The sequence below is a fragment of the Macrotis lagotis genome, chromosome X (genome assembly GCF_037893015.1).
Source record: "Macrotis lagotis isolate mMagLag1 chromosome X, bilby.v1.9.chrom.fasta, whole genome shotgun sequence".
NCBI classification, from domain to species: Eukaryota; Metazoa; Chordata; class Mammalia; order Peramelemorphia; family Peramelidae; genus Macrotis; species Macrotis lagotis.
In genome coordinates, this window is record NC_133666.1 from 54,245,674 (window position 1) to 54,271,500 (window position 25,827).

Here is a 25,827-nt window from a genome sequence, read left to right on the forward strand (position 1 = left end):
AAAGTGCCAGGCAACTGTGTGCCTTCCTTCATATTTTGAGTTAAAAAAAAAAGGAAACAGTATTTTTTCCTTTTTTTCTTTTTTAGGTTTGTTTGTTTTTTGCAAGGCAATGGGGTTAAGTGGCTTGTCCAAGGCCATGCAGCTAGGGAATTATTAAGTGTCTGAGGTCACATTTGAACTCAGTACCCCTGACTCCAGAGCCAGTCCCCTATCCACTGCGCCACCTAGCGGCCCCACTGGAAACAGTATTTTCAATAGCAGCATGGTTCGGTAAGAAGAATACTTAATGTGGAGCCTGATTACCTGGGTTCAAGCTCTGTTCTGTCACTTATTTCTTGTGTCATCTCTCTGAAATTCAGTGTCTTCCGATGTAAAATGAGGGGATTATACTAGATAACCTCAGTGGTCCCTTCCAGTCTCTAAATCTGTGATCCTCTGAGCTCTTCATTTCCATCATTTGCATGATTTCCCTACTGGCCTCCAGGATAAATTTAGTAAAGGTGCCAAAAAAGTAATTAAGTAATGGAAGGAAGCATATCCAAGGGAACAAAAGAGGGATGGCAAAGCCATAGGGAATTTTAGAGATCATCAATTCCAACCTAAAATTTCATTTTACAATCCAAAATTTTAAAATCTAAAATAATATTTTATTGATGAGGAAAACTGAACCTCAGAAGTGATGTGCCATCCATAGCTAGAAATTGAACCTAGTTCTCCAGGTCTCCTACCCAGGCCACAGCCCAATATATCCCAAGGCCTCCCTTGTTTTTCCTTCCTTTTTTTTTGCATTGAGTGGCTTTAAATTCTTTTTTCAGAGTATATACTCTTAGCTTATTATTGCATTAAAATTAGCCCATGATATAGATAGAAGTATTATCTTCATTTTACTGATAAAGAAATCATGGTCTAAAGAAGTGATTTTTTACTCTGAATGGGACCCAGACCTTGGCCTCATTTTTGACATTTTATCATAGATAGACAAATACAACAAAGAGTTCTTTTTTGGCTTTAAGATAGGACTCCTCTCCTGAGCAGATGCAGTCAGTCTTAATTTAGGTGTGCCTCAATTTCTCTAACTGGAAAATATTTTCAAGGTCTGTCCTTATTTACCTGCTAGTGGTGTTGTAAGATTGGGAAAAAATGTTCTTTGAGCTTTTGAGAACAAAAATGTTTCATCCTTGTGGAATTTTAGGAGCAGCTGCAGCAAGTTACAATATCAGATCCCAAAGGCCTTGACTTAACAAATATGTCAGATTTGGGGCTTCTTTAAAATTAGAAAGTTTTTCTATTTAACAACTAGAGAACCATGTGTTCCATGAAATGAAAACTTTTTTGCTGATATGTCCTGGAGGCCAGGCGAGGGGAGAGCAAAAGCAATCTTGCAAGAATAACATTCCGTCCTTTTGAATCCTCTGATGTTACATTTGGATTGAGTTTCTGGTCATCAAGTACAATTGGGTGAATTTGCAACAAATTCAAGGCCCAGAGTTAAGTCTGCTAGTTCCTGGACTTTTTGAATTTCACTTTCCTTCTCCTATTCTGGTCTCTTGCTCCAGAACCTTGATGCCACACAGAACCACTCCACCTCCATGTTCTCAATGTGGAATTCTTCCTCTGTGATATCAGTTCCTTTCACAGTTACTGCATTTCCCATTTCTGTCCAGTCACTGAATCTGTATCTTGACCTCGCAGGTTCTGCCCTAGCCACTCAATTCATTAGCTCTCTCCTGGTCCCAGAATTCCCCATTCATGTTAGATTCCATGACGAGCCACTTCATGGCTATGGCTATCATCCTACCCCCCTCCCACCCCAAACTTGTGATGCCACTACCCCATCCAACATCACCCCTGCTTCCTTCTATTTGGGCCAAAGAGCATGTATAGCTAGATAAAGATGAAGTGTGCAGAGGTAGCCCATTAACAACTCAGATCGTGCCACTTCACATGGGCCTCTGCTGCTACTTTAGTCCTTTTATTTCTCACTTCTTGATTTCCTAGTTTATTTCTCCACTGTGACTGTTCTCAATCTTTACGGTCATTAAACTCCCAATGTTACTTTAACCTTCACCTTAACAGAATATACTTTCTGCTTGACTGAGATTGAAAGTCATCATTTGTGGGGCAGCTAGGTGGCACAGTGGATAAAGCACCGGCCCTGGAGTCAGGAGTACCTGGGTTCAAATCCGGTCTCAAACACTTAATAATTACCTAGCTGTGTGGCCTTGGGCAAGCCACTTAACCCCATTTGCCTCGCCAAAACCTAAAAAAGTCATCATTTGTGAACTCCCTCAGCAGTCCCTTTCTTCAAAGGATCCCCCGTGTCCCTATACTCCCAACCATTCCTCCCAACTTCAGGTCAGATGTTTTCTGGTCCATCTTCTCCCACCACCGAGTCTTTGCCTCATTAGTTTACAGATGTCTTTAACCTCTGACCTCTCAACTGACTTTTCCTGCCATCTCTGGGTAAATAGATAACTCTGCTGCTCAAGCACTTAAATAAAAACAATGATGACTCTTGACTCTACCTCGAAGCTACCTTGTTTTCTTTTTGTTTTGATACCAAATTTCTGGAAAAGATCAAGTACAGTGCCTCCATTTCCTTGCTGTCTATTCAGAACTAATCCCTTAAAATTTGGCTTTCATTCTATACTATTCTACTGATACTCCCCAGGAGTCACCCATGGGCTCGTCTTTGCCAAATACCTCTTTCACCTGTACCTATTCACTTTTTTACACTGGTGATCATCCAGCCTTTTTGAAACTTTTCTTTCTTGGCCTCTACAACATTTAAGTCTCTCAGGTCTTTTCCTTTCCTGATCGTCTCACTCTGTCTTCTTTGCCGTCTGCTCTTCCTTCTGTCCATTAGATGACTATCCCACCAAAAAGAGTCTTTGACCCTTTCTCCACATTCCACATTTGTCTGTGAGTGAATTGTCCAAACAGAAGCTTACCCCCTTTAAATGTTAAAGCTCAAAAAAATGAACTGTTCAAGTGTTTTTTGTTTAAAAGTTTTTACATGGTTCCCTGCCTTCTTACACAAAATATATGGAATAGAATTTAAACTTGTCTTCATGAATGAGGACCATAAGCCTGAATTTCTATTGTTTCACAGTATTATGATACAATAATAACTTCAAGGGCTATTAAGATTTGTTAGGTCTGTTTTAATACTTGTTTCGCATTAGAGAACTTTTTAAATTCATTTTTTTCAATGAACAAAGATTTATTTTCTCTCTTACCTCACTTCCCCCACCCCAATGAAAAACAAAAAGAAAAACAAATATGCATACTTAAGCCAAAATAATTTCCACTTTAGTGGCCATATTCACAAATGTGTATCTTATCTCAGTCTTGAGTCTTAACGCTTTCGTCATCAGTCCTCTCAATTAAAGTGGATCATTACATTGGTCAGAATTGTTAAGTTTTTCCAAATTTTTGTTTTGCTCATTTTTCAGCCTTTGCTCAGCTGAAGGCCCCCCCCCTTAGTTTCCAATTCTTTGCCATTATAAAAAGAGTTGCTATAAATATATTTGTATGCATGAGTCTTTTTCTCTTCCTTTAATCTGAGGTATGGGCATGGTAGTGGTATGCCTAGGACAAAGAGTATGCACAACTTAATAACTTTGGGGGCTTCCCAATTATTTTCTGGAAAGTCAGGACCAATGAACATCTACATCAAAAGTCCATTAGTGCACTTGTTTTCTTTTCTTTTTTTTTCCAAGGCAAATGGGGTTAAGTGGCTTGCCCAAGGCCACACAGCTAGGTAATTATTAAATGTCTGAGATCAGATTTGAACCCAGGTACTCCTTACTCCAAGGCTGGTGCTTTATCCACTGCGCCACCTAGATACCCCTGTGCACTTGTTTTCTTGCAGCTCCTCCAACATTTATCATTTTCCTTTTCTGTCAACCTTACCAACCTGAAGGGTAGTAAGTTGGACCCTTGGAATTGCTTTAATTTGCATGTTTGATGATTAGTGTTTTGGAGTGTTTTTTCTATAGTTCTAGATAACTTGGATTTCTTTCCTTGAGGAATACCTATTCATATCCTTTGACCATTTATCAGCAGAAGGTGCTTAATGAAGTTTTTCTGTCTCTTCTGATCTAGCTGTCAGATGTCACTTCTAGTGCCTTTCACTATGTCTGTCCCTAGTCTTCCCCTAGCCCATTCTTCTATTAACTTTCTGAGGCCTGGGAAACTAAAGTTCTTTGTAATTGAATCTAAAATAAGCCTAGGTCAGTTCGGAATGAAGTCCACAAGAACCTTCCTCCCTTGGTCCAGCTGCTGGCAGTGATGGGACAGGTTTACTGCTGCTGATTTCAGTCTCTCCTAATTAGAGTTGTGAGTGAAGCCGGAAGGGGATTTCTGCTGAGAATGACTTGCTCAGGCTGGGGAGGAATACCAAAACCAGATCAGGACCTAGCCAAGACCAAGAACTAGGTGAACAAGTTACAGGGCTGAAGCTGATAACACAAACCTGCATTCTTTAAAGTTTTAAGGAGGACAGTGATGTCTGGACCTCGGGCTGCACTTAAATAATGACTCAGGATGGTCATCTCAGAATGCTGCCACAGCTTGATCTAAGTGGCTTTGTGTATTTTCATGGACTGCCAGTGCTGTTTCCACTACCCCCCACTTACTCTGAAGTCCCCTCAGTGAGAGAACTCTTGCTGCTCCCATTTTTTTATTTTATTTTTTTTTTAGATTTTTCAAGGCAGTGGGCTTAAGTGATTTGCCTAAGGCCACACAGCTAGGTAATTATTAAGTGTCTGAGGCTGGATTTGAACTCAGGTCCTCCTGACCCCTGTACCACCTAGCCGTCCCTGCCCCCATTATTTTAGGATTTTAGTGACATCTGTTTTGGCTTGGAGGCCTTTTTTGTTTAGTCCTTTTTAGGAAGGTCTTTAGATAAAGGAAGTATTACTGCCTGCAAATTCTGGTTACTTTAGTTGTCTAGGAATAAAAAAGCAGAACTGCCAATGATCTGTACTCTATAGGAGCCGTGGACTAGTTGGAGAGTCAGGACATAAAACTGTTAAACATCCAGAACAATACAAGGTCATATAATGTTTAAGTGCCCATCTAGTTCAGAAGCAGGAGTAGTCATCCTATGAGATGGTAGGAGAGGCAGTCAGATCTGTGTTGGGTCGAGAAGCATATGTAGAATTTTGTTCAGTAGAGAAAAAGAAATGAGAGCATCGCAGAGGAGAGGCATCAACTTAAGCAAAGCAGGATGATGGAAATTAAAAGGCCTATTTGAGAGACAGTGACTAGAACAGCCTGGTTAAAGTAGAGCAAATTGAAGAGACTTGATTGCCAGGCTAAGGAGTTTAGATGTATTCTAAGAAATGGAGAGTCACTAAAAGTTTCTTAGCATGAGAGTAGCATGATGAAAGCAGCATCTTAGGAAAAACCAGTCTAGTAGGTGGGAGGCAGCACAGAATACAGAAGAAGGCCACATACCAGCTGCCATCCTCCAAATCAGGCATAAATCAGATTCAAAGGTCATTGAGGAATATAGAACAATATAAATAAAAAGATAATTTAAAAAAGATAACATTACTTTTTAAAATGAAGACAATCTGCAGCCCATAGGGATCCTTATGTATGAATTAGTGGTCCCCTTTCTGTATGAGTTTGTCACCACCATTAGCCTCGATGATCTCCTGAACCTTCATTCTATGATCCTTTCTCATCTGCTCTGACTGCTTCAACCTCTGAGTAAAGGATTAGAGAATGGACCTGTGAGTTCAATGGTATAGGGAAAAACAACAGGTTGATAGTTTCTCTGCAACTGGACAGTCTTAGAGTTTTAGAGAGTTTTCTTAGTACCAAGAGGTTAAAGGGTTTACCCAGGGTCACATAGTCAGAAAATGACAAGCAGTATTTGAACTCAAATCTTTCTGACCTCTTGCCTGTGATCCAGTCTCATATCTTCATCTGCCTTTTGTCAATCTCTACTTATCTGAAACTGCTCAATTTCTCTGCTTCTCTAAAACAAAACCTTATTCTTGTCTTAATTGTTTTCTTTATGTCTTCCTATCATTCAGCCAAGCTGTAAAACTCAGCCACTTCTTTGATTCTTCTTCCCATATCCTCCATATATTCCTGATACTAAATCCTATTGATTTATATCTTCATCCCCCTTGTCCTGATTCTGGTTGAGGCCTCTTTCACTTCATATCTGGATTGTTGGGATGACATTCTAACTAAACTGTTTCCTTTTTCCAAGTCGTTTTTCATATCATGGTGAGATTCGGGTGGGTGGGGAATCTAGATCTGTGATTACCTTAGTACAGAGACTTTCCTGTTGAGAAAATTCCTTCCACAGAATCTACAACTTGGCTATCCATTATTCCAATAGTGTCACACTCTAAAAATGATAGCCACTAAACTATACAGAAAAGATCCCTGTAGGATACATGTTGACTTAGTTTTAAAATGTGATGGGATCTATGCTGAATTGTATTTTTATGTTATTGTAATCTTTCTCTGTGTTGTTTTCCTTATTCTGAATACTTCTGTATCACTTAATCTAATTTTTTTTCTTGTTTTTCTGAATTCCTTGTAACAATTTTATTTCATAGCTGAATCATATTCCATTATATTTCCATGGCACAATTTGTTCAATAATTCCGCAATTTGGTTCTACCAGAAAAAATGTTTCTATGATTATATATATATAAAGTATATATAGATATATAATATGCATAATACACATATTAAATATATATTTGTATATATACATATTATATATATAAATTATAATCCTATATAAACACCTAAATCTGTATGTGCTTATATGCAGTGTTTATCTTAGTATACACACACACACACACACACGCCCCTCCTTAGATATGTACCTAATATTTGGATCCTTAAATCAGAAGATATGAATAGTTTTGTTACTTTTCTCACGTGAAACCAGATTATTTTCCAGGAAAAAAACATGGATCCTTTTACAACCTTGCCATTAGCATGCCTTCTTAAACTTATCTAAACAGAATTTATTCTTTCCTTAATGACTTAGCATTATAAATAAGCTTCCATTATTATCCTAGGCTTTCAGATAGTGATGTCCCTAAAATCTGTTGCTTTGTTTAGGGTTTTTCATTCATTCAGCAAACCTTTACAAACTGTCTGCTATATGCAGAGGACAATTCCAGATTCTGGAGGCAGATACAAAGTTTAAAAAGGATCTATAGTCCCTGTCCACATGGAGCTCCTCAGATTAACAAATGGATATGACACATCCCAAGAGAATTGTACTCCTGAACGATGCATTGGTGCAATAGGAAGGTGCAAAACAAGTTTATAAAGGAGGATGGGTTGCATTCTTTATCATAAGTCCATCAGAGAAGTTGCTTCAATATTTTTTCCCACAGTTGCTCTTGCTAATTGTATTTCCCTCCATCCATTCCTCCCCACTCCCATTTATTCTATTCTCTCTCTCTTTTTACTTCATCCCTTCTTTTTTTTGGGGGGGGGGGGAGTTGCAAGGCAAATGGGGTTAAGTGGCTTGCCCAAGGCCACACAGCTAGGTAATTATTAAGTGTCTGAGGCCGGATTTGAACTCAGGTGCTCCTGACTCCAGGGCCAGTCAGTGCTCTATCCACTGTGTGCCCTAGCAGCCCCCAAGCTCCCATCACTTTTTTTAGGTTTTTGCAAGGCAAATGGGGTTAAAGTGGCTTGCCCAAGGCCACACAGCTAGGTAATTATTAAGTGTCTGAGGCTGGATTTGAACTCAGGTACTCCTGACTCCAGGGCCAGTGCTCTATCCACTGCTCCACCTAGCTGCCACTCCCATCCCTTCTTAAAAGTGTGTTTTGGGGCAGTCAAGTGGCACAGTGGACAGAGTACCGGCCTTGGAACCAGGAGGACCCTAGCCCAAATCCTGCTCTGGACCCCCAACAGCTACCCAGCCTCATGGACCTAGACAGGCTACCCAACCCCACCACCCTGCAAAAAGACAAAAAAAAGTATGTTGTATCTGAGTTCCCTATCCCACAATCTTCCCTCTTTTCTATCACCTACTCTCCCCTTCCCTTATCCCATCCCTTTCCTCTTAATTTTCTCTAAGATAAGATAGATTTCTATACCCTATTAAGTATGTATATTGTTTCTTCTCTGAGCCATTTCCAATGAGAATGAAGACTCACTCATTCCCTCTCACCATCCCCCTTTCCACTCCATTGCAAAAGGTTTTTCCTTTACTCTTTTACATGAAATATCTTAGTTCATTCTATCTCTCCTTTCCCTTTCTCCCACTACATTCCCTTTTCACCCATTGACTCCATCTTTACAATATATTATACCTTCATATTCAGCTCCCTCCTGTGCCTTCTCTATATATGCTCTTCCAAATGTCTCTAATAAATGAGAAGGTTCTTATGAGTTAACAGTATTATCTTCCCATGCAGGAATACATGCATTATAACATCATTAATTAACATCATAATTTGCCCTTCTTGTCTACCCTCTCTATGATGTACCTGAGTCCTGTAACTTGAAGATCAAACTTTCTGTTCAGCTCTGGTCATTTCAACAGGAGAGTTTGAAATTCCCTGTTTCATTGAATATTCATCTTTTCCCCTTGAAAGAGGATGTTCAGTTTTGCTGGGTAGGTGATTCTCAGTTGCAATCTAAGCTCTTTTGCTTCTGGAATATCATATTCCAAGCCCTATGAGCCCTTAAGGTAGTCACTGCTAAATCCCGTGTAATCCTGACTGCAGCACCACAATATTTGACTTGTTTCTTTCTGACTGCTTGCAGTATTTTCTCTTTAACTTGGCAATTTTGGAATTTGGCTATAATATTCCTGGGAGTTATTATTTTAGGATCTCTTTCAGGAGGAGATTGGTAGATTCTATCAATTTCTATTTTGCCCTCTGCTTCTAGAATAGCAGGGCAATTTTCCTGTAGAAATTCTTTAAATATGAGGTCAAGGCTCTTTCCCTGGTCATGACTTTCAACTAGCCAAGTAATTTTTAAATTATTTGTCCCTAATCTGTTTTCCAGGTCTGTTTCTTTTTCAATGAGCTATTTCACATTTTCTTCTAGTCTTTCATTCCTTTTGGTTTTATTTTATTGCTTCTTGCAAAGTCATCAGCTTCCTTTAGTTCCATTCTATAGTTGAAGGAGTTGTTTTCTTCAGAGATCTTTCTTATCTCCTTTTCCATCTAGCCAATTCTGCTTTTTTAAGGCATTCTTCTCCCCATTCACCTTTTGGGCTGATTTTTCCATTTAATCTAAACTGGTTTTTAATGTGTTGTTTTCTTCAGCATTTTTTGGATCTCCTTTCCAAAGCTACTGACTTGGTTTTCATGATTTTCCCACATCACTCTCGTTTCTCTTCCCAACTTTTCCTCTACCTCCCTTACTTAATTTTCATACTGTTTTTTGAGCTGTCATGGCCTGCGCCCAATTCCTATTTTTCTTACAGGCTTTGGCTACAGTAGCTTGAAATATGTCATTTTCTGAGTGTCTGTTTCGATCCTCCATGGGACCAAAGTGTTTGTCTATGGTCAGTTTCCTTTTTTTCTGTTTACTCATTTCTCCAGCCTATGCCCTGGTTTTGAGGTGCTTCCCAAGCTTTTGAGTATTATTGGGACATCCCACAAGGACCTTAATTCCTCCAGGGTCTTAGGAGAGGCTCTGATTGTTCTCTTGCCTGTGCTCTGGTCTGTGGATGACCACAGGCACAACCCTCTGCCCTGAAGCTGTGAGGAGCGTCCCTGCACCTCAATGGTGGTATAGGCCCCCAGACTGCAACCAGGTTTTGGACAAAGCACAAGAGTCCTGTCCCAGGTATAGAGGAGAAACCTGGACAGTCTCCCCCAACCCCCTTACTCAGCCCTCTGTGAGCAGCTGTTGGGCAGCTCCCTGTTGGTTATGTAAGCTTGCTTCTGTTTTGCAGGGCTGGCCTGGGCTCCATGCTCACTCTGTCAGAGTTTTCCTGCTGATCTTCCAAGTTGTATTTGGTGATCCCTGGGATGGGAGGTCTGGAAATAGCTTCAGCTGCTACGAGCCCAGGAGCCCCCAGGGGGCCAGGTGCCCCGTGGTTTGTTCCTGGAAGGCTGGAGCTTGTTCACTCTGGCAGGGCGTTGACCCTGGCTGTGCTGCCCCTTCTGACCCTGGTGCAATAGAGCCTTCCCTTGGGTCTTCCAAGTTACCTTGGCCTGGAGGATTGTTTCACTGAAACAATTCTGTGAGTTCTGCCTCTCTAAAATTTGACTTGAGTCATAATATTAAAGCTTTGGAATATTTTGGAAGAGAGCTTTGGGAAATTCCTGCCTTCTGCCATCTTGGCTCCACCTCCCCCATATTTTTATTTATTTTGTTAGATATTTTCCCATTACATTTTAATCTGGTTCAGAGTAAAATGGGACGTGTTATCTTCTCCAATCTAATGTCCTCATTTCATAGGTGAGGACTCTGCCACCCAGAAAATAATTTAAGTGACTTCTTCAAGGTTATAGAGCTAGGTGCTACAGAGCTAGTACTAGACCCCATCATCTATTGGGGTTATTATAAAAAATCTAGCATTAGTAGACAAACAGCCAGAGAAGATTTTGTTAGCCAGATGCAGAACCTACTAATTAGCAGGAAAGATCTCCTTTAAAAATGCAGTTCCTATTTATACTACTTTTGACATTGTACTAATTTTCTTTTTCCTGTTGACAGAGGCAATCAAGTACCACCCATGTATATTTCTTTCATCTTTTTTTCCTTACAAGATACAACATATCCCCCCCGCCCCGAAAAAAAGAGATTTTAGCAACTATAGTGCTTCTTTTAGAAAAGGAGCAATTATCTCCCCTCTAGTGCTGCACAATAAATGTTTCACATTTCTTTGAAGTCACCAGTTTTCTCAATCACTTTCCATATATACAGTATCACATTTAATCCTCAAAAACATTTTTTGAGATTGATAGAATGAGGTATTAGATCAGGGAAATAAGACTTGAGGACCTAAAGGATTTGCCCAGGGTTTCACAGCAGCTTCTATGAGGGAAAGGGGACAGTAATTGTGGGGGGGGGGGGGCTCATCAAGGAAAGAAACATTAGGGCTTTGAATCACTGTTCAGCAAGACATCTGTGATACAGACTCTCATTATCAATCAAATTGGAACAAACAAAAGAATATATATTTGCAATATTTTTTTCCCGGTGAAAGTAGTTTAGGTTGAGCATCAGAGAAGCAGAGAAGTTAGATTGATTTATTTTGATTTCTTCAAGAATGAAACCAAGTGTATTTAGGTCAGCAGTTCTTAAATTTTGTTGGCAGTCTAGAGAAGCCTTTCTTTCACAATATTTTTAAATAAAGAAGAAAATACTAAATTTCAGTTAGAAGAGGTTAGTGAAAATAAAGATGTATTTTTTCCCCATCCAAGTGTGAAATTAAACCAATAAAGACAATAAAGCTATCTTAATAGATGGCATTTAGATCCTTTTAGAGTTTGCAAAACAATTTACCTGTGTTCTTATTTGATCCTTACAATAACTCCAGGAAGAAGGTGCTATTTTATCCTCATTTTAAAGAGGAGGAAACTGAGGCATGGAGACATTAAGGGACTTACTAAGGACCATAGAACTAGTAAGTGTTTGATACAAGATTTGAACTCAGATCTTCCTGCCTCCAATTTGTGTACTGCTACCTTTCAGATATTTTTTGCATTTAGGAACCCAAAAAAGTCTTATTCCCTGAAAGGAAACAACAAAAAGTATCAGATAGATCTGGCTTAGAAAAGTCATCTGAATGCAATGTATGGTCAAGTGTAGTGTTTTACGTATAGAGGACAAGGATGCAGCAGTACCTTCCCAGGAGAAGGCAGACAATGTGTTTTGGTAGTTAAAAGAGCTGGCTTTAGTCTCTGGAAAATCTGGCTCAAGTCCTACCCTTGACATGTATAGGATGTGTGATTCTGGGCAGAGAAGGTGCCAACCTCAACTGATAAAGGGACTCTCCTCAACTGGGATTTCCCTATTTGTTTTATGCAGGGGGAATGAGGTGGTGGAGAATTGTATTTAACCCCCATATTGAAGGGGGCACATTTGTGCAACTGCCCCAAATTTTGCCATAAAAAAATTGTTCAATCCTGTCAGTAAAACCTTTTTGAAGAATTACATAGAAATACAGAATAAATTAAACATCTGACCTGGCTACATTTATCTGAATGAGTACACTACCTAGTATTGTCAGAGAAGAAAAAGATAGGAAGGACTTTAGCAATGAAATGGATAGTTGGGAGTAGATCCCAGATTTCAGATGATGAGAGCAGAAGGTTAGGGAAATGAATAGAGATCCCTAGGGATGAGGAAGAGGAACAGGCAGAGAACATCAGACAGAAGAGAACTTCTGAAGGAAGGAGACAGGACAGATTTGCTTCCTAGAAAACAAGCCCATTAGAGATCTACGGAGATGGGAAGGAAGGGGACAAAGAGTGCTTTTAGAAATTGAAGAGAGAAATTCATGAGAATGAGGATAACAGTCCCATTCCAGATGAAACTCAAACCAGCCAACAAGCATTTATTAAACATTTACTATGTATCCTGGGCTAAGTTCTAGGAAATATGGATATAGTATAGAAAATTAATGTTAGAACCTGAGGTAAGTAGAAGTAGAAACGACAAAAGAAAAGTTGAAAATGTGTTCACATGAATATGGGGAAAAGGAGGAGTAGGTAATATAAAGACCTTAAAACCATTTAAGGTGGCTCTGTGAATAGAGAACCAACCCTGGAGTCAGGAGGACTTGAGTTCAAATTCAGCCTTGAACACTTACTAGCTGTGTGATTCTGGGCAAGTCACTTAACCCTGATTGCCTCAAAAAAATTTTTTTCAAACAAGAAAATGAAGCCTATTTTGAAAGACAATATACTAGATAGAATTGTATTATAGAAAAGATATAAAGACAAATATTTTGCATGCAAAAGCCTATTCCTACTGGACAAGGGGGGGGCCAAGAATCAGAGAATGGTATGTTTATTTACAACAGAAAGCAGATGTTGTAAAGATAAATAGTAAGAGTTCAGTGACTAGTTTTTGAATTGTATGACCATGAACGTAAATTGGAGAGGAAATGGTATACTTCAGAAGTGGCAATAGATTATCTTTTTTAGGTAATGTGGTGATAATAGTCAAAATTAACCTCTCCAAACTGGGAAAATTTATCAGAAGAATGTGAAAGATGCCTCCACTTCCTCTTCTGGATCTTAAAAGGTTATGTGCATCAATTATCCAAGGACTATATTTGTTCAGAAAATTTACCATCAGGTTGATGGTAAAGAAGTATATGTTTTGGCCAACGCAGCTCACTAAGGCATTGGAAAAGATCTGAATGTGTGTTAGGAGTATCTCAACCACAAAATCACAGATCTATAAAGTATTTAAAACTATGTAGAAGATGAGCAAATTTCTATTAGGAGAGAGGAAATAAAATGCAGACGAGGTGATCAAGAAGAAGTTTTACTCTGTCTTTAGGATGACAGTTTGATAGGGCATGACTTTTTTTAGATGAATTTTTTTTTTTTTTTTAGTTAAAAGCATTTATTCAGGGGTGGCTAGGTGGTGCAGTGGATAGAGCACTGGCCCTGGAGTCAGGAGTACCTGAGCTCAAATCTGGCCTCAGACACTTAATAATGACCTAGCTGTGTGGTCTTGGCCAAGCTGCTTAAACCCATTGCCTTGCACAAACCTAAAAACAAAATTTTAGAGAGTTATGTGACTTGGTGTGAGTAGAATGTGTTAGTTTAGTCTTGACTTTCAGAATGCTGTAAATTTAATCCAAGTATATATTATTATGCTAAAATACAGAATTTACCAGAAGTTACTCAGAGTTTAAATGACTGACATGGGGTCACTATGTGTGCATTTAAAGTAGGTTGTGAATTCAGGTCTTTTTCATTATTTACTGCACTATGTTACGTTTTACCAAAAGATTAAATATTTTAGATTTCTCTGTCTAACATTGTTACAATGAGTAGGCAAGTAGAGGGATGAAGTCGAAGTGAGCAAAGTATGGCTGCGTGTGTTGCCCTGTACCAGTTGTAAGATTTAGAGGCAAAAGGGATTTTAGAGTTCTTTTAACAAATGAGGAAACTGAGGCTTGGAGTTTTTTAATTGTGAAGGTCCTCAACCTTCAAGTGTAATGTTTAATTCCAGTATAAGAAACTAGAAGATGAAATCATTGCACTGAATTGTTTTCTAAAGCAGATTACATTTTTGCAGTCTTGCAGTTGACTGAAATGTGTTGATTTCAAAAGCCTTTGATTTGAATAAAGTAACCTTCAAAAAAAGGCTTGTAGATGTATTAAGATCATAAAAGATTCTTAAATAAATATAAGTGTATAGGGCAGTTAGGTGGTGCATTGCATAGAGCACTGACCCTGGAGTCAGGAGAACCTGAGTTTATATGTGGAGTGAGACACTTAATAATTACCTACCTGTGTGACTTTGGGCAAGCCACTTAAGCCCATTGCCTAAAAAACAAAAAGCAAAAAACCACCTAAAAATAGGAAATAAATAAATACGACTGAAGAGAGAAATGTGTAAATTGACTTATGTTATGTAATGTGGAAATTTGTTTAATGTGATTACATATGTATAACGTATATCAGATTACTTGTCTGGGGAGGGGGGAGGAAAGAGTGGAAATCAAAAGCTTGCAAAGATGAATGTTGATAACTGTGTGTCATTGGAAAAATAAAATACAAAAAAGACAGACAAAATGCCCCATGTGTAATGTGGCATAGAATAGGGAAAATGTTTAGTAAATGTTTGTTAGTGACATAGAGAATGTTTTGGACAGGGTTCAAATGGATGAGGAATTCCCTACAGGCTTTTTACATTAATTTTTTGTGAATAGTATTGTGCTGAAGTGCCCTTTTTCTTTACTCAAAGTTATTGTACTAATCCATATGGAAACAGTGAACAAAATAAGTATTGCTTATGGTATGCAATAGATTGGATGAGATGGCACCTCTGATGCAGACAAGTTGTGTGATGTGAGCAGATCACTTCCTCTATTGAAGAAGGTAGGGAATTGCCTGCCATTGAAATCACATTTACTGTGTCCCTGTCTCCATCTTGTGCTTGTCACTGCAGACTTACGGCAGTGATATTTTTTTAATATGAATATTCTTCTGGTGATGTGTGGTTATCAGTAATCCCCTATTGTTTTGCAAGATTTTGTTATGACAAGGGGGAGAGAGGTTGGAGGTGGGTAACAGGTGGCAACCTATTACAAACAAGGATGTTTTATCGTTTTGTTTTTTTTTTGAGAAAGCAAATGGGTCCATCATGCCGTGAGAGTGAAGGATCATTGAGGATCGTGTGAATGTCAAATGATACAGCTGTGAAGTCATCTAAAAAGAGATCCCCCCCTCACACGAGGCCCTGCATTGTTTGGTATACCTTGTTTTTCAAGGTTTTGGCAAGGCATGAAGGCTGTTGTAAACAGATTTCCATCAGAGTTGTTGGAGAATTTGCTTGTGTTCCTGTAGCTGGAGCAGAGGAAGAGTTGGAATAGAGTTCAGCTTATGTTTTCCCCTGCACAGGTGTGTCAGGGATGTGGTCCATTGAGTTTTGGGGTCATGTTTATGTGCAAGACAGAGTTGGAGCAAGCTTGGCGGGCATCTGGCACAGCCCGCACGGCTTGTGTTCTCGAGGAGCAAACGGAAGCCCCCAAGGTTAGGGGGGGCTTGTGCGAGTCCTTTGGGGCAGAGCGGTGGATGTGGGGGCTCAACAGCCCCTGCTCCCCGACGAAACCCTTCCCCAAAGGGCTAGTGGGAAGCACACGTCAGAAGGATTTTTACTGTCAAGCCGTGTTTCGGTGTATTCTGGCAGGGGCGTGGGTGTCGGGGTTGTTTCCGAGCCGACTCCCGCAATGACCCCCTTTTTTCTGTCGTGGGGGAGGGATGTCAGTCATCGGCTGCCCAGGCCGGTGCTTCGGAGCTTCCTATGTTGGCAAGTTGCCCAGGAGGTGGGGGGCATGGGCCATCCGGAGTCGGCCATGAAAGCCATTTGGATCCATGAGAAAAGTTAAGTTTGGGGAGTCAGGAAATGATTTGGACGCATGGCGGCCGTGGGGGGCAACCTGTGGCCTTGGGCGGGGGAGGCGGGGGCGGGGGCGGAGGGACAGCGTGGGCTCCTTTCTGCGCCTGGCCTCGGGCGCTAGGGCGTCTAAGTCGTTACAGAGTGGCGACCTGGCATTGGGGGGGGCCTCCCCTCATTGGGAGTTCCCTGCGCCAATGAGATCTCGCGGCCGCAAGCCAGAAAAAGGGGAGAAGGCCGGCCGACGCGTCGAGTCTCCGCGAGCCTCGCAGGTGCACGGACGGGCCCTGGGGCGCTCCTGGCCGAGGTAAGTTCGCGCCCTCGGGGCCCCCCGCTGTGCCGCCCCCCCCAGGGGAGGGGGCGATGGCCGCTGCGCCTGTGGGGAGGGCTGGGCACGGGGCGCCAGGGAGGGCGTCAGACGCCGAGTGGGAGGGGGCGCAGGGGGCTGTGTGAGACTGCGGGGAGTGAGAGCAGGGGCCGTGGGGGGGGCTTGAGGCGGGCGAGTATCAGGGAAAACCGTGGGTTGGGGGGCGGGGGGGGGGCGAGGAAAAGCGTGAGTTGGGAGGCGGGGGGGGGGGGGCGTGAACAAAAGCGTGAGTGGGGGGCGGGGGGCGTGAGTTGGGGGTGGGGGCGTGAACAAAAGCGTGAGTTGGGGGGCGCGGGGCGTGAGTTGGAGGCGGGGGGCGTGAGTTGGGGGCGGGGGGCGTGAGTTGGGGGCGCGGGGCGTGAGTTGGAGGCGGGGGGCGTGAGTTGGGGGGCGTGAGTTGGGGGGCGTGAGTTGGGGGGCGTGAGTTGGGGGTGGGGGCGTGAACAAAAGCGTGAGTTGGGGGGCGTGAGTTGGGGGGCGTGAGTTGGGGGTGGGGGCGTGAACAAAAGCGTGAGTTGGGGGCGCGGGGCGTGAGTTGGGGGGCGTGAGTTGGGGGTGGGGGCGTGAACAAAAGCGTGAGTTGGGGGCGCGGGGCGTGAGTTGGGGGGCGTGAGTTGGGGGTGGGGGCGTGAACAAAAGCGTGAGTTGGGGGCGCGGGGCGTGAGTTGGGGGGCGTGAGTTGGGGGGCGGGGGCGTGAACAAAAGCGTGAGTTGGGGGCGGGGGGGCGTGAAGAAAAAGCGTGACTTGGGGGCTGGGTGCGGGGCTTGAGGCGAGAGCAATGAGGGGGTTGTGGGAGAAGGCTGAGCATAAGGGGGCGTGGGCGTGAGGGAGGGGCGTGTGGCGCGCAAGCGGGGGGGGGGGCCCTGCACGGGCGGCAGCTGTGGCGGAGGGCGTGCGCCAGGCGAGTGCGTGGAAGGCGCTGGGGGGAGGCGAGGGGGAGCGCGAGGCGGAGGATGGGCTTGGGGCTGGGAGGAGAGGCGCAGACCCCGAGGGCTCCGGCGCGTGCCTCTGAGGGCCGGGAAGCTTCTGCAGGGGAGCGCGGCCGGTAAGCATCTAGAAGGAAGTGGATGGGAAGCTCCTAGAGGGCAGCGACTCGGGTGGTGTACGGCGGCCAACGGGGCCCGCCCCCCCGACGCTCCGTACGCGACCGGCTCGTGCTCTCCCTTGCTCCCTCCGCCCTCCGCCCCTCGGGAAGCCTTCCAAAAAAGGGATCCTTTTTCGGCGCGCCAAGATGTGACGGCGCTTGCGCACTAAGGACCAGCCCGGCGCTGCGAGCCCTGCCACCGCGAGTCAGCGGTGCATTGTAGCCTAAACCTGGCGCTTCTTTTGCTGCTTCGCGCGCGCGCGCTTTCTCTCTCGGTCCCCTACCCTGCCGCGGGGAGTGACGTCATGCGGCCCGGGCTCGTCTACTGCGCGGGGAAGGAGGCCGCGGCGGCGCGCGCTCCGGGCCCAGGGTAGCCTGTGATTGGTCCGGGCCTGAGACCTAGGGAACTCGAATGCAAGGCCTCACGGTGACCCGGCCCCGGCCCCCCCCCTCTCGGAGCGCCGAGAGCTGCCGGGCCTCTGCACGACCCGTGCCAGGTAAGGCGGCCGAGCGGGGCCGGCTGGCCGAGGGAGCGCGGCGGGGGCGGGGGGCGCGGGCTGGGGGAAAGGGAGGGCAGGGGGAGGGGAACAATGCGAGAGGCGGAGGCGGCGGCTAGGCCCTACGTAGGCCGCGCCGAGGGGGCCGGCCCAAGCCGGACGTCTGCGGAGCGCCAGGAAGTTGGCGGCGGCCCGAGCTGCCCGGAGCCGCCGGCGGAGCCTCGGACCCCACGAAGCCTCAGGCGCCGTCGCCGGCGACTGGGGACGCTGGGAAAATGGCGGAGAACAAAGCTGTGAAGAGACTGTGGCCCCGTGGCAAGGCGTGGCGTGGCGGCCCGGCCCCAGGCGCAGGCACCGCCTCCTCCCCCCCATCCCCGCCCCTTGCGGTCGCAGGCGCTGGAGGAGCCCGGCCGCCGCGGGGCACAGGGCGCGGGGGCGCTGCCGGCATCCCGATGGCGGCCGTGGGGGGCTCGGGGCCCCTGGGGAGGGTCTGCGCGGCCGTGGCCGCCATCGCCTCCATCTTGTTTTCTCTTGGAGTTTAGCGGAGGGAGAGCGCAGGGGGCGGGGGCTGTGGGGGGGGGTGTTGAGCTTTCGGAGCCGCGGACTCGCGGCCCCCCCACCCCCCCTTTTGTGCGGGTCTGTGCCGGGGGTCGGTAAACAAAGGACCACGTGGCCAGCATTCTGCCCTGGAGGAAACCTGCGATGGGAATAAGTGGGGCCGGGAGCGCCGCCTGCGGCCCGGGCTTTGTGTGCCTAGCTTTCTGCCTTTCTCCTCCTCCTGCCACTTGGCATCTTCCCCCTTGGCAAGACGGAGACAAGGGCACGGCCACGGGGAGCCCTTCCTCCGGCCATGAGGTCCTCTAGCATTGAGAGGAAAAGACGACTCGGCGATCCACTGGGTGCTGGGCTTCCTTGACACGGACGAGGGAGAGAACCCTTAGGGAGCCGCACACCTCGTCGCTTAACGAGCCGCGAGGTGCCCTGTCCTAAAGATGCTACCCCACATTGATTCCGAGCTTTTGGCAAGGAGACAGGTAGTCTTTGGGGTCCTTTTCTTTCCCTCTTCATGGATGTATTCATGTGATTGAGAAAGGCTCTCCCAGACCCATGTGAAATGGGACGTGATGGGGGCCGATGCTTTTGTTGGGCTACTAAGGGGCTGTGTCTGCAGAAAACTAACATTGCCCCAAAATGGAGTTTGAAAGGCACTTTGGCCTCGCTTCACAGCACCACCCCCTTACCCAAGTTGGCAGTGGAGACTGGATGAAAACGGGCAAAAATTGTGGTTTATAAAGAAAGATATTTTTTTTATAAGAAGTGCGGTAAGGATGTTTTCCAAAGAAAGTAACTAGTAATTGGTGTTGAGTTAACAAAAATCCAAGAAAGACCTGCGGGATTATTACGTTAAAAGGAAACCCTACCATACCTTGCTTATCAAAAATGCTTATAAATCAATATTTTAAAAAATTTGGATCTGGATTTTTCTTTATAAGAAAATGATGTGTTCATTTCACTATACATCTTGAACAAAGCAGCATTTAATTTGCAAAGTCCAAATGCTGCGCTGATGCAGAGGGTTTGGTTTTTTTGTCCATACAATCTAACTGTAATTTGATTTATGGTGATCCACATTTTAAACTGCCCCAGTCTTAATTTGCATTGGAGCCTGACTGCGAACAGAAATACTGTAGTTGAAGAAATGGAGAGGAGACGGTTGAATACAATTTCTGGATTCAGGTTCTTGTAGATAGGCATTTTGACTGCTCTGTTCGTTTTGCACTGCTCTAGTCTAGTGTATATCACTGTAGACCTCTCATAGGCATCATCTTAAGGAGAAGCCTCTTGTTTTTCCTCCTGTTCTGATGTGTTGGACACAATAGGTACTAACTTGCATTGTACATAATGGGTTCTGTAAAGAACAACCCATTCTAATTAAGCATATGGGGTGTGGTGGTAACAGATCCAAGCTTCACTAAAGTTTAATTTTTTTTTAATTTCCTTAAACTCTGACAAGAAGAGAAAATAACTATTGCACTTGAGTATTGTTTTCATTTTCCAGTAGCTGATTCTGTGTAATATGTATGTAAATAAAACATTCGATTGGATTAACTCAGCTTTACTTTTGTGACCAGGTGTTTACACTAAAGTAAAATCATTTAAAACCTTTGAAGTGGAAAGGTAAAGGAATTGAGCAAAATAGCCACTTGCTAACTGTTTGTGAGATATAGGTAATAACGCTCTTAAATGCAGTCAAGTTTCATGGAACTTCAAACTTGGTGAGAAGAGAAAAAGAATAGGGGAGGAGTTAAACCAAAAGTTAGTACTGCTTCACAGAACCCAGGGACCCTAAAATAGCTCTGAGACCAAAGCAAAGACTCTTAAACCTGGGCTTTGTAGTAGGGGAAAGGTAGACTATGAGAAATTAGGACTACAAATTTTTACTAAGCCACTGAGCTTCATGTTTTTAAGATTTATCCTGCAGTGCCTTTTTTTTCTTTGTTATTGTGACCATAATCCAAAAGTTCCTAGAATGGCTATAGAAGTGATGAATATTTTTGAACTGGACCCTGTTATACATCTGTTTCTCAATAGCCACGGAACATATTTCTTTATAGCACTTGAGACTTAAACCACAGTTGTCTGCTGCTGTTCTGGCTATTGACAAGGCTCGTTTGGGGTCCACAGGATGGAGTTTGGATAGACTTGACTTACACTTGGCCATTTGTTCTTTGGGAAGTCTTTGTATGCTATTTTCACCAGAAGCCAGAGACTGGAAAATTAGATTCTTTCTCCATGCTGTAAAACTATTTTGCCATGATGCCTCATCATTATTTATGAAGTTACCACAAAAAAACATCTCATTTAATTACTTTATCACTTGAACACTTGGAAATTGATCTTTTATTCAGTGTAACTAATTATTAGTGTGATATTTCCATTTATTTCAATTATTAAAACATTTTATTTTACAGATATTCTCGAATGAACTTGGCCCCAATATGGATCCAGGTGGTGGAGGTCTTGGATTGCAGATACAAGAACCCAAAGTGCCCCCTACTATCATAATGCAGGATTTTGGTAAAAACATTTTCACTTTTTAAAATTACAGTTAAGAATTATGTTACAATTTTTGGCTTTGAGCATTAGTTCTTTGTCTAATGCAAATGCTGTTTCATTTCTTTAAGCAGAACTACTCATCTCTGTTCTGTTAATGCATCTTTTCCTGTACTTGGACATTTTAGATCCTTGGGGGGATTCTTAGAATACGGTACTTTATATATTTGCTTAGAAAATGAAGTGTTGGATGGAATCATTGACTGCTTTGTGAGGTTACGTGTTGATGTTTCTGTATATGCTTGCACACACAATGCTTGCTGAATTTCTGCAACACCCTTAAAGAAGGGTCATTCTTTTATAAAGTTAGGGAGTGACTGTCACCAGATCAGAGAAGCAGAGTGCTTCCTCATTGAAGGAATGTAGCAGACATGGTTTTCCATGTGCTGAGCTACAGCTTTGGCTTGCTGCATTCCGTGAAATTTTCTTTTCGTGTGAAATGAGAGAAATCGCTTTTACTCGTTTGCTTTATAAGAATTCAATTCAACAAGCATTTATTCAGTGCTTCCTGTGTGCTGAGCACCCTTTAACATGTTCCTGAGCCTTGACATAAGTGCTAGAAGCAGATGCAGTTAGGTGTGCAGGAAAACCATGGTTTTAGAAGACCTAGTTCAAGTCTCATCTCTGACAGTTATGTTACTTTGGACAAATCATTTACTTTGAGCCTCAGTCTCTTCTTCTGTATAATGGGAGTAACTGTGCTTGTGTTACTTTCCTTTTGAGGCTTTTGTGAGGAGCGTGCTTTCAAAGAGAAAAAAATGCATAACACTAAGTTTCTGTATTGCCATTATTTGTAAGCAATTGAAAATCAGCTGAAGAGCCATGTTGAGATGTCTACATTTTGAGTAAGTACAAAAGTAGTAACCTTAGATTTTTATCTGGGAAAGACTTTAAAGTCTTCTAAAGTTTTCTCATCCACTTTATCCTTCCCCTTTCCCCTCCCCATCCCATAAATGAGGGCTCAGACCCAGAGAACAGAAATGACTTGCCTCAGGTCACTTAAGTAGTGGATAGCAGAGCCAGGATTTGTATAAGTATCCTTCAGTTGCCATTGCAACTCATATCAGCTACTTTTTGTTCTTCAGTTATGGGGAAGCAGACTTCTACGGCTGGTGGGGGAGGGGGTTGGAAAGACCAACTCAAGCTGAGATATGGGATGTTATAACCTGGTAAGCAGGAGCGATGGGAGTTTGGAGGAGAGTTGAGGAGATTGAAGCTAAATTTAAGTATGAAAAACCATTTAAAGAGAATGAAGTTTTGGGGAGCACTGAACTTGACAAAAAAGAGGGAAAACTGGCCTTCAGATCCCTTCTTGCTAGAAATTTCTGAACCCGTGAATAGGAGATTGGTTAGGACAGTTGGACATTTGAGTGAATAGAAGTGAAGAGAGGGTAACTGAGTGATAGGTGTGGATAAGAATGAGAAACAGCTCTTAGAGGCAGAGGCAAATTGTGGTACTTGATTAGAAGTGAATTGTAGAGGGGGGGAAGGTGATGAGCAGAGCAGGCCTTAGTTCCCAGAGTAGCAGTAAGTCATTAGTGAAATTAAGTTAGGGCACTGGATTTAAGGTCAAGAGAAAATGTAGGCTCAAATATCATTATTTGTGACCCTGCAGCAAGTCACTTAACTGTTCTGGGCCTCAGTTTCCTCCTCTCTAAAATGAGGTATGTGTAGGGGTGTGAACGTAATGGCTAAGTCCCTTTCAGCTATGAATTTATGGAAACGTGTTATGGAGGACTTAGTGTTAAAAAGACAAAGGATTGAAAAATCCATCGTAGGTGGTGTTCACATGCATGTCAGAGACTTGAACTTTTCAAAGCTTTATGTTGGGGAATGAGGGGTCAGGATATTCTCACCCTTTACTCTCTCACCTTGTAAATGAGGCAGAATAAAAAGCAAAATAAGTTAGTATCATGATTCCTCAAATGTTCCTAAAGACCTCCTCCTAACTTGTGTCTAGAACCCTGGCAGAGAATTTCTAACGTGCTTAAATTCTTTATTGACTGAATTAATCTAATCCCTTCACCTTACTGTAGAAATTAACCTTTGTTGTTGATTACGATAAGCAGATTTTTCTTTGTAGAAGCAAAAAATCCAGTATTGATGATCATTTCTTTAGGGTTTCATTTAACCAGCCTTCTACCCTTTTATACTGTTTTACCATCTTCAGGTTTAATCCCTGTATTAAATCCAGTCATTTCTTTTCTTTCGACTGCCAGGAAAGTAAAACTTTTATCTTGACATACTTTAGTGCCACTGGAAATAGTCTTTTGAGTTTGCTCAAAGTCACAACTGTATATTTTACCTGGAGTTTCTAGATTTCCAAATGGTATTTACATAGAATCATTTAAAGTCCTCTTTAAAAGAGTTGGGGAGTATAGGGTAATTCTAAACTTCTCTTGGTGTATATATACCAAAGTTCTGTTTTTGTTATTTATACTTTGCATTCACGTCTCCTCATCATCGTCGGTAAACTAATCTTATATTTAGTAGAAGCAGGACTATTTTCTATTAATTTTCCAATTAAATTTGAGTTGGCTAGTATTAACTCATGTGACTTTGAAGTGGGAGTAGCAAATAAAACTTAGTTTATTACTTGTTCTAAATTCTCTGCTTTTGGGGGAAAAGGACAATGTATTTTTTAAAGTTATCATTGTACCTAGCCCAGTACTATAGAAAATTAATGCCTTTATTTTGATGTTGGTGAAAGGCTTGATGATGAAATGCACAAATGATTGGTAGCTGAAGCTCTGGTAGAGTTAGTGTGGAGCCAAAAATAAGACTTTTATTTTTGGGAACAGTTGTTATTTTGGGGAACAGTTGGTATTGGAATTTTTAACCCTGCCATAAAAATAATAAATATGAAATATGTGAAGAGCTATGAAAAGACCTATATAAGGTGATGGAGTGTGAAATTAGCAACCTGAACTTCATGAGCACTGATTGCAACTAAATAAGGGGGGGCACGGGGGGGGGGGGGCCCACACGGCATGGCGGGGATAAGAAGAAGAGAACCAAGGGTTACTGATTTTTTTTCCAGGACTAGAGGGCAACAGAACAAGAACATCTCATTTCCTTGTTTGTTAATTCTTTTTCTTCTGCCTTTTCATGGGCTAGGGTGCTGGGGTAAGATTTTTTTCAAATGTATTCTGTTTGATTGTCTTTGTTAATAGTTATTATGTCTATTGTTGTTGTTGAAATTTAACCCTGCTAGCTGAAAACTTTTTTTCTTCTGCTATTACTTTTTTTCTTTTTAAATCTTACCGTGAAGATTGTGTATTGATTTGTTTTCTATCTGTTCCTGGTCAGTAATCTCAAATTGAGTTTCATTTTCATTGGTAATATTTAGATTTTTGTAATTTTTTCAGCATTTTTTATTGTTTTAAATTCCATTGATAAATTTTAATCAGTAAGGAATTATATTGACAATGAGCAAAAAAGCCAATTTTCATTTCAGTCTTAGTTTTGTATATAGGACAAGTAAAAGAGTGAGACAATTAAGAGAAGGAATCTGTTAAGATTTAGAAGCCAGTTCTGGAAGATCATGTATTATCGAATTGTTTCCTTTTAACTATCTCTTGTTCAGTTAAACCAGGACCATTCCTCCTCACTAATATGCAATAAGGAAAACTTTGCTCCAAAACAAATTTTGATACATTAACTTGATTTTTCCATTGATTGCCATTATAAATTTGAAGGTATGCAATGCTAGAAATGGTTTTCCTTGGAAATTAAAGAGGGAAAAATCAGTAGACTTTCTAAAATATATATTTAAAGAAAAAAGGATTCTCTTTCTGCTAACGGTAACCGTAATATTTCAATATTCTTTGGGTTTTTTTTAATAGTTTTTTTGCAAAACAATGGGGTTAAGCAGCTTGCCCAAGGCCACACAGCTAGGTGTCTGAGGCCGGATTTGAGCTCAGGTCCTCCTGACTCCAGGGCCGGTGCTCTATACCACCTAATTGCCCCGTAGTAATAATTCAGTATTAACAGAAATACTGTATTCAAAATCCTGTAACTTTAAAAAATGGATGGGGGGGTGGCTAGGTGATGCAGTGGATAAAGCACCGGCCCTGGAGTCAGGAGGGACCTGGCTTCAAATCTGGCCTCAGACACTTAATAACGATCTAGCCGTGTGGCCTTGGGCAAACCACTTAACGCTGTTGTCTTGCGAAAACCTTTTTTAAAAAAAGTGGTTTGGTATGAAACACTATTATTTACTTTTCCCATCTTAGAGGTGACAGTTTTTGATATCTACAACCTTTCTCAAGCTTTGTAATTTTAAGCTACAAGATACAAATTCAACTTGCTAGATCCAAGTCTGGATCTAGACGTGATTTACATATGAAAATCTCTGAAGTATCCCAACAGTTCAGCAGGCAAATTATAAAAGCCTGCAAACAGCCGAAAAAGCAGTCCTGGTCCTGGGAGCAGACACTGTGCTAGAGAAAAAGCTATCTTATGAGGGTCCTTGTAGAGAGAGAGAGAGAGTTCCAGCCCTGTGGATGGGGCAGGTGGGAGAAGGTGGCTGAAAGCAGCCGGGCCCTGATAATCTAGCCCTTGATTTATATTCGAAGTTTCCTGAGAGACCTGCAACCTTGTACAGCTAATCAGTTTTGGTTAGGTGGGAGCCAGACAATAATTGAGGTGTTTATGGTGCTTCCCAGTTGGCAGGGTTCTTTACAGGCATTATCTCATTTGAGCTTAACAA

The 25,827-nt window shown here is 42.7% G+C and overlaps 1 protein-coding gene across 8 annotated transcripts in view; it reads left to right on the forward strand.

The window, feature by feature from the left end:
• The window catches only part of LOC141501848 (zinc finger protein 711-like), an 82,042-nt gene that overhangs the window by 26,854 nt on the left and 29,361 nt on the right, over positions 1-25,827 (forward strand). For 4 of the 8 annotated variants that reach the window (XM_074206204.1, XM_074206207.1, XM_074206210.1 and 1 more), the window contains exon 4: positions 20,975-21,080. In XM_074206204.1, the coding sequence (XP_074062305.1) occupies positions 20,975-21,080 (106 nt within the window). Of the gene's footprint in view, positions 1-16,256; positions 16,361-18,611; positions 19,037-20,974; positions 21,081-21,839; positions 21,962-25,827 lie in introns of those variants that run through there. The other 4 variants (XM_074206206.1, XM_074206205.1, XM_074206209.1 and 1 more) reach the window with 4 other exon arrangements.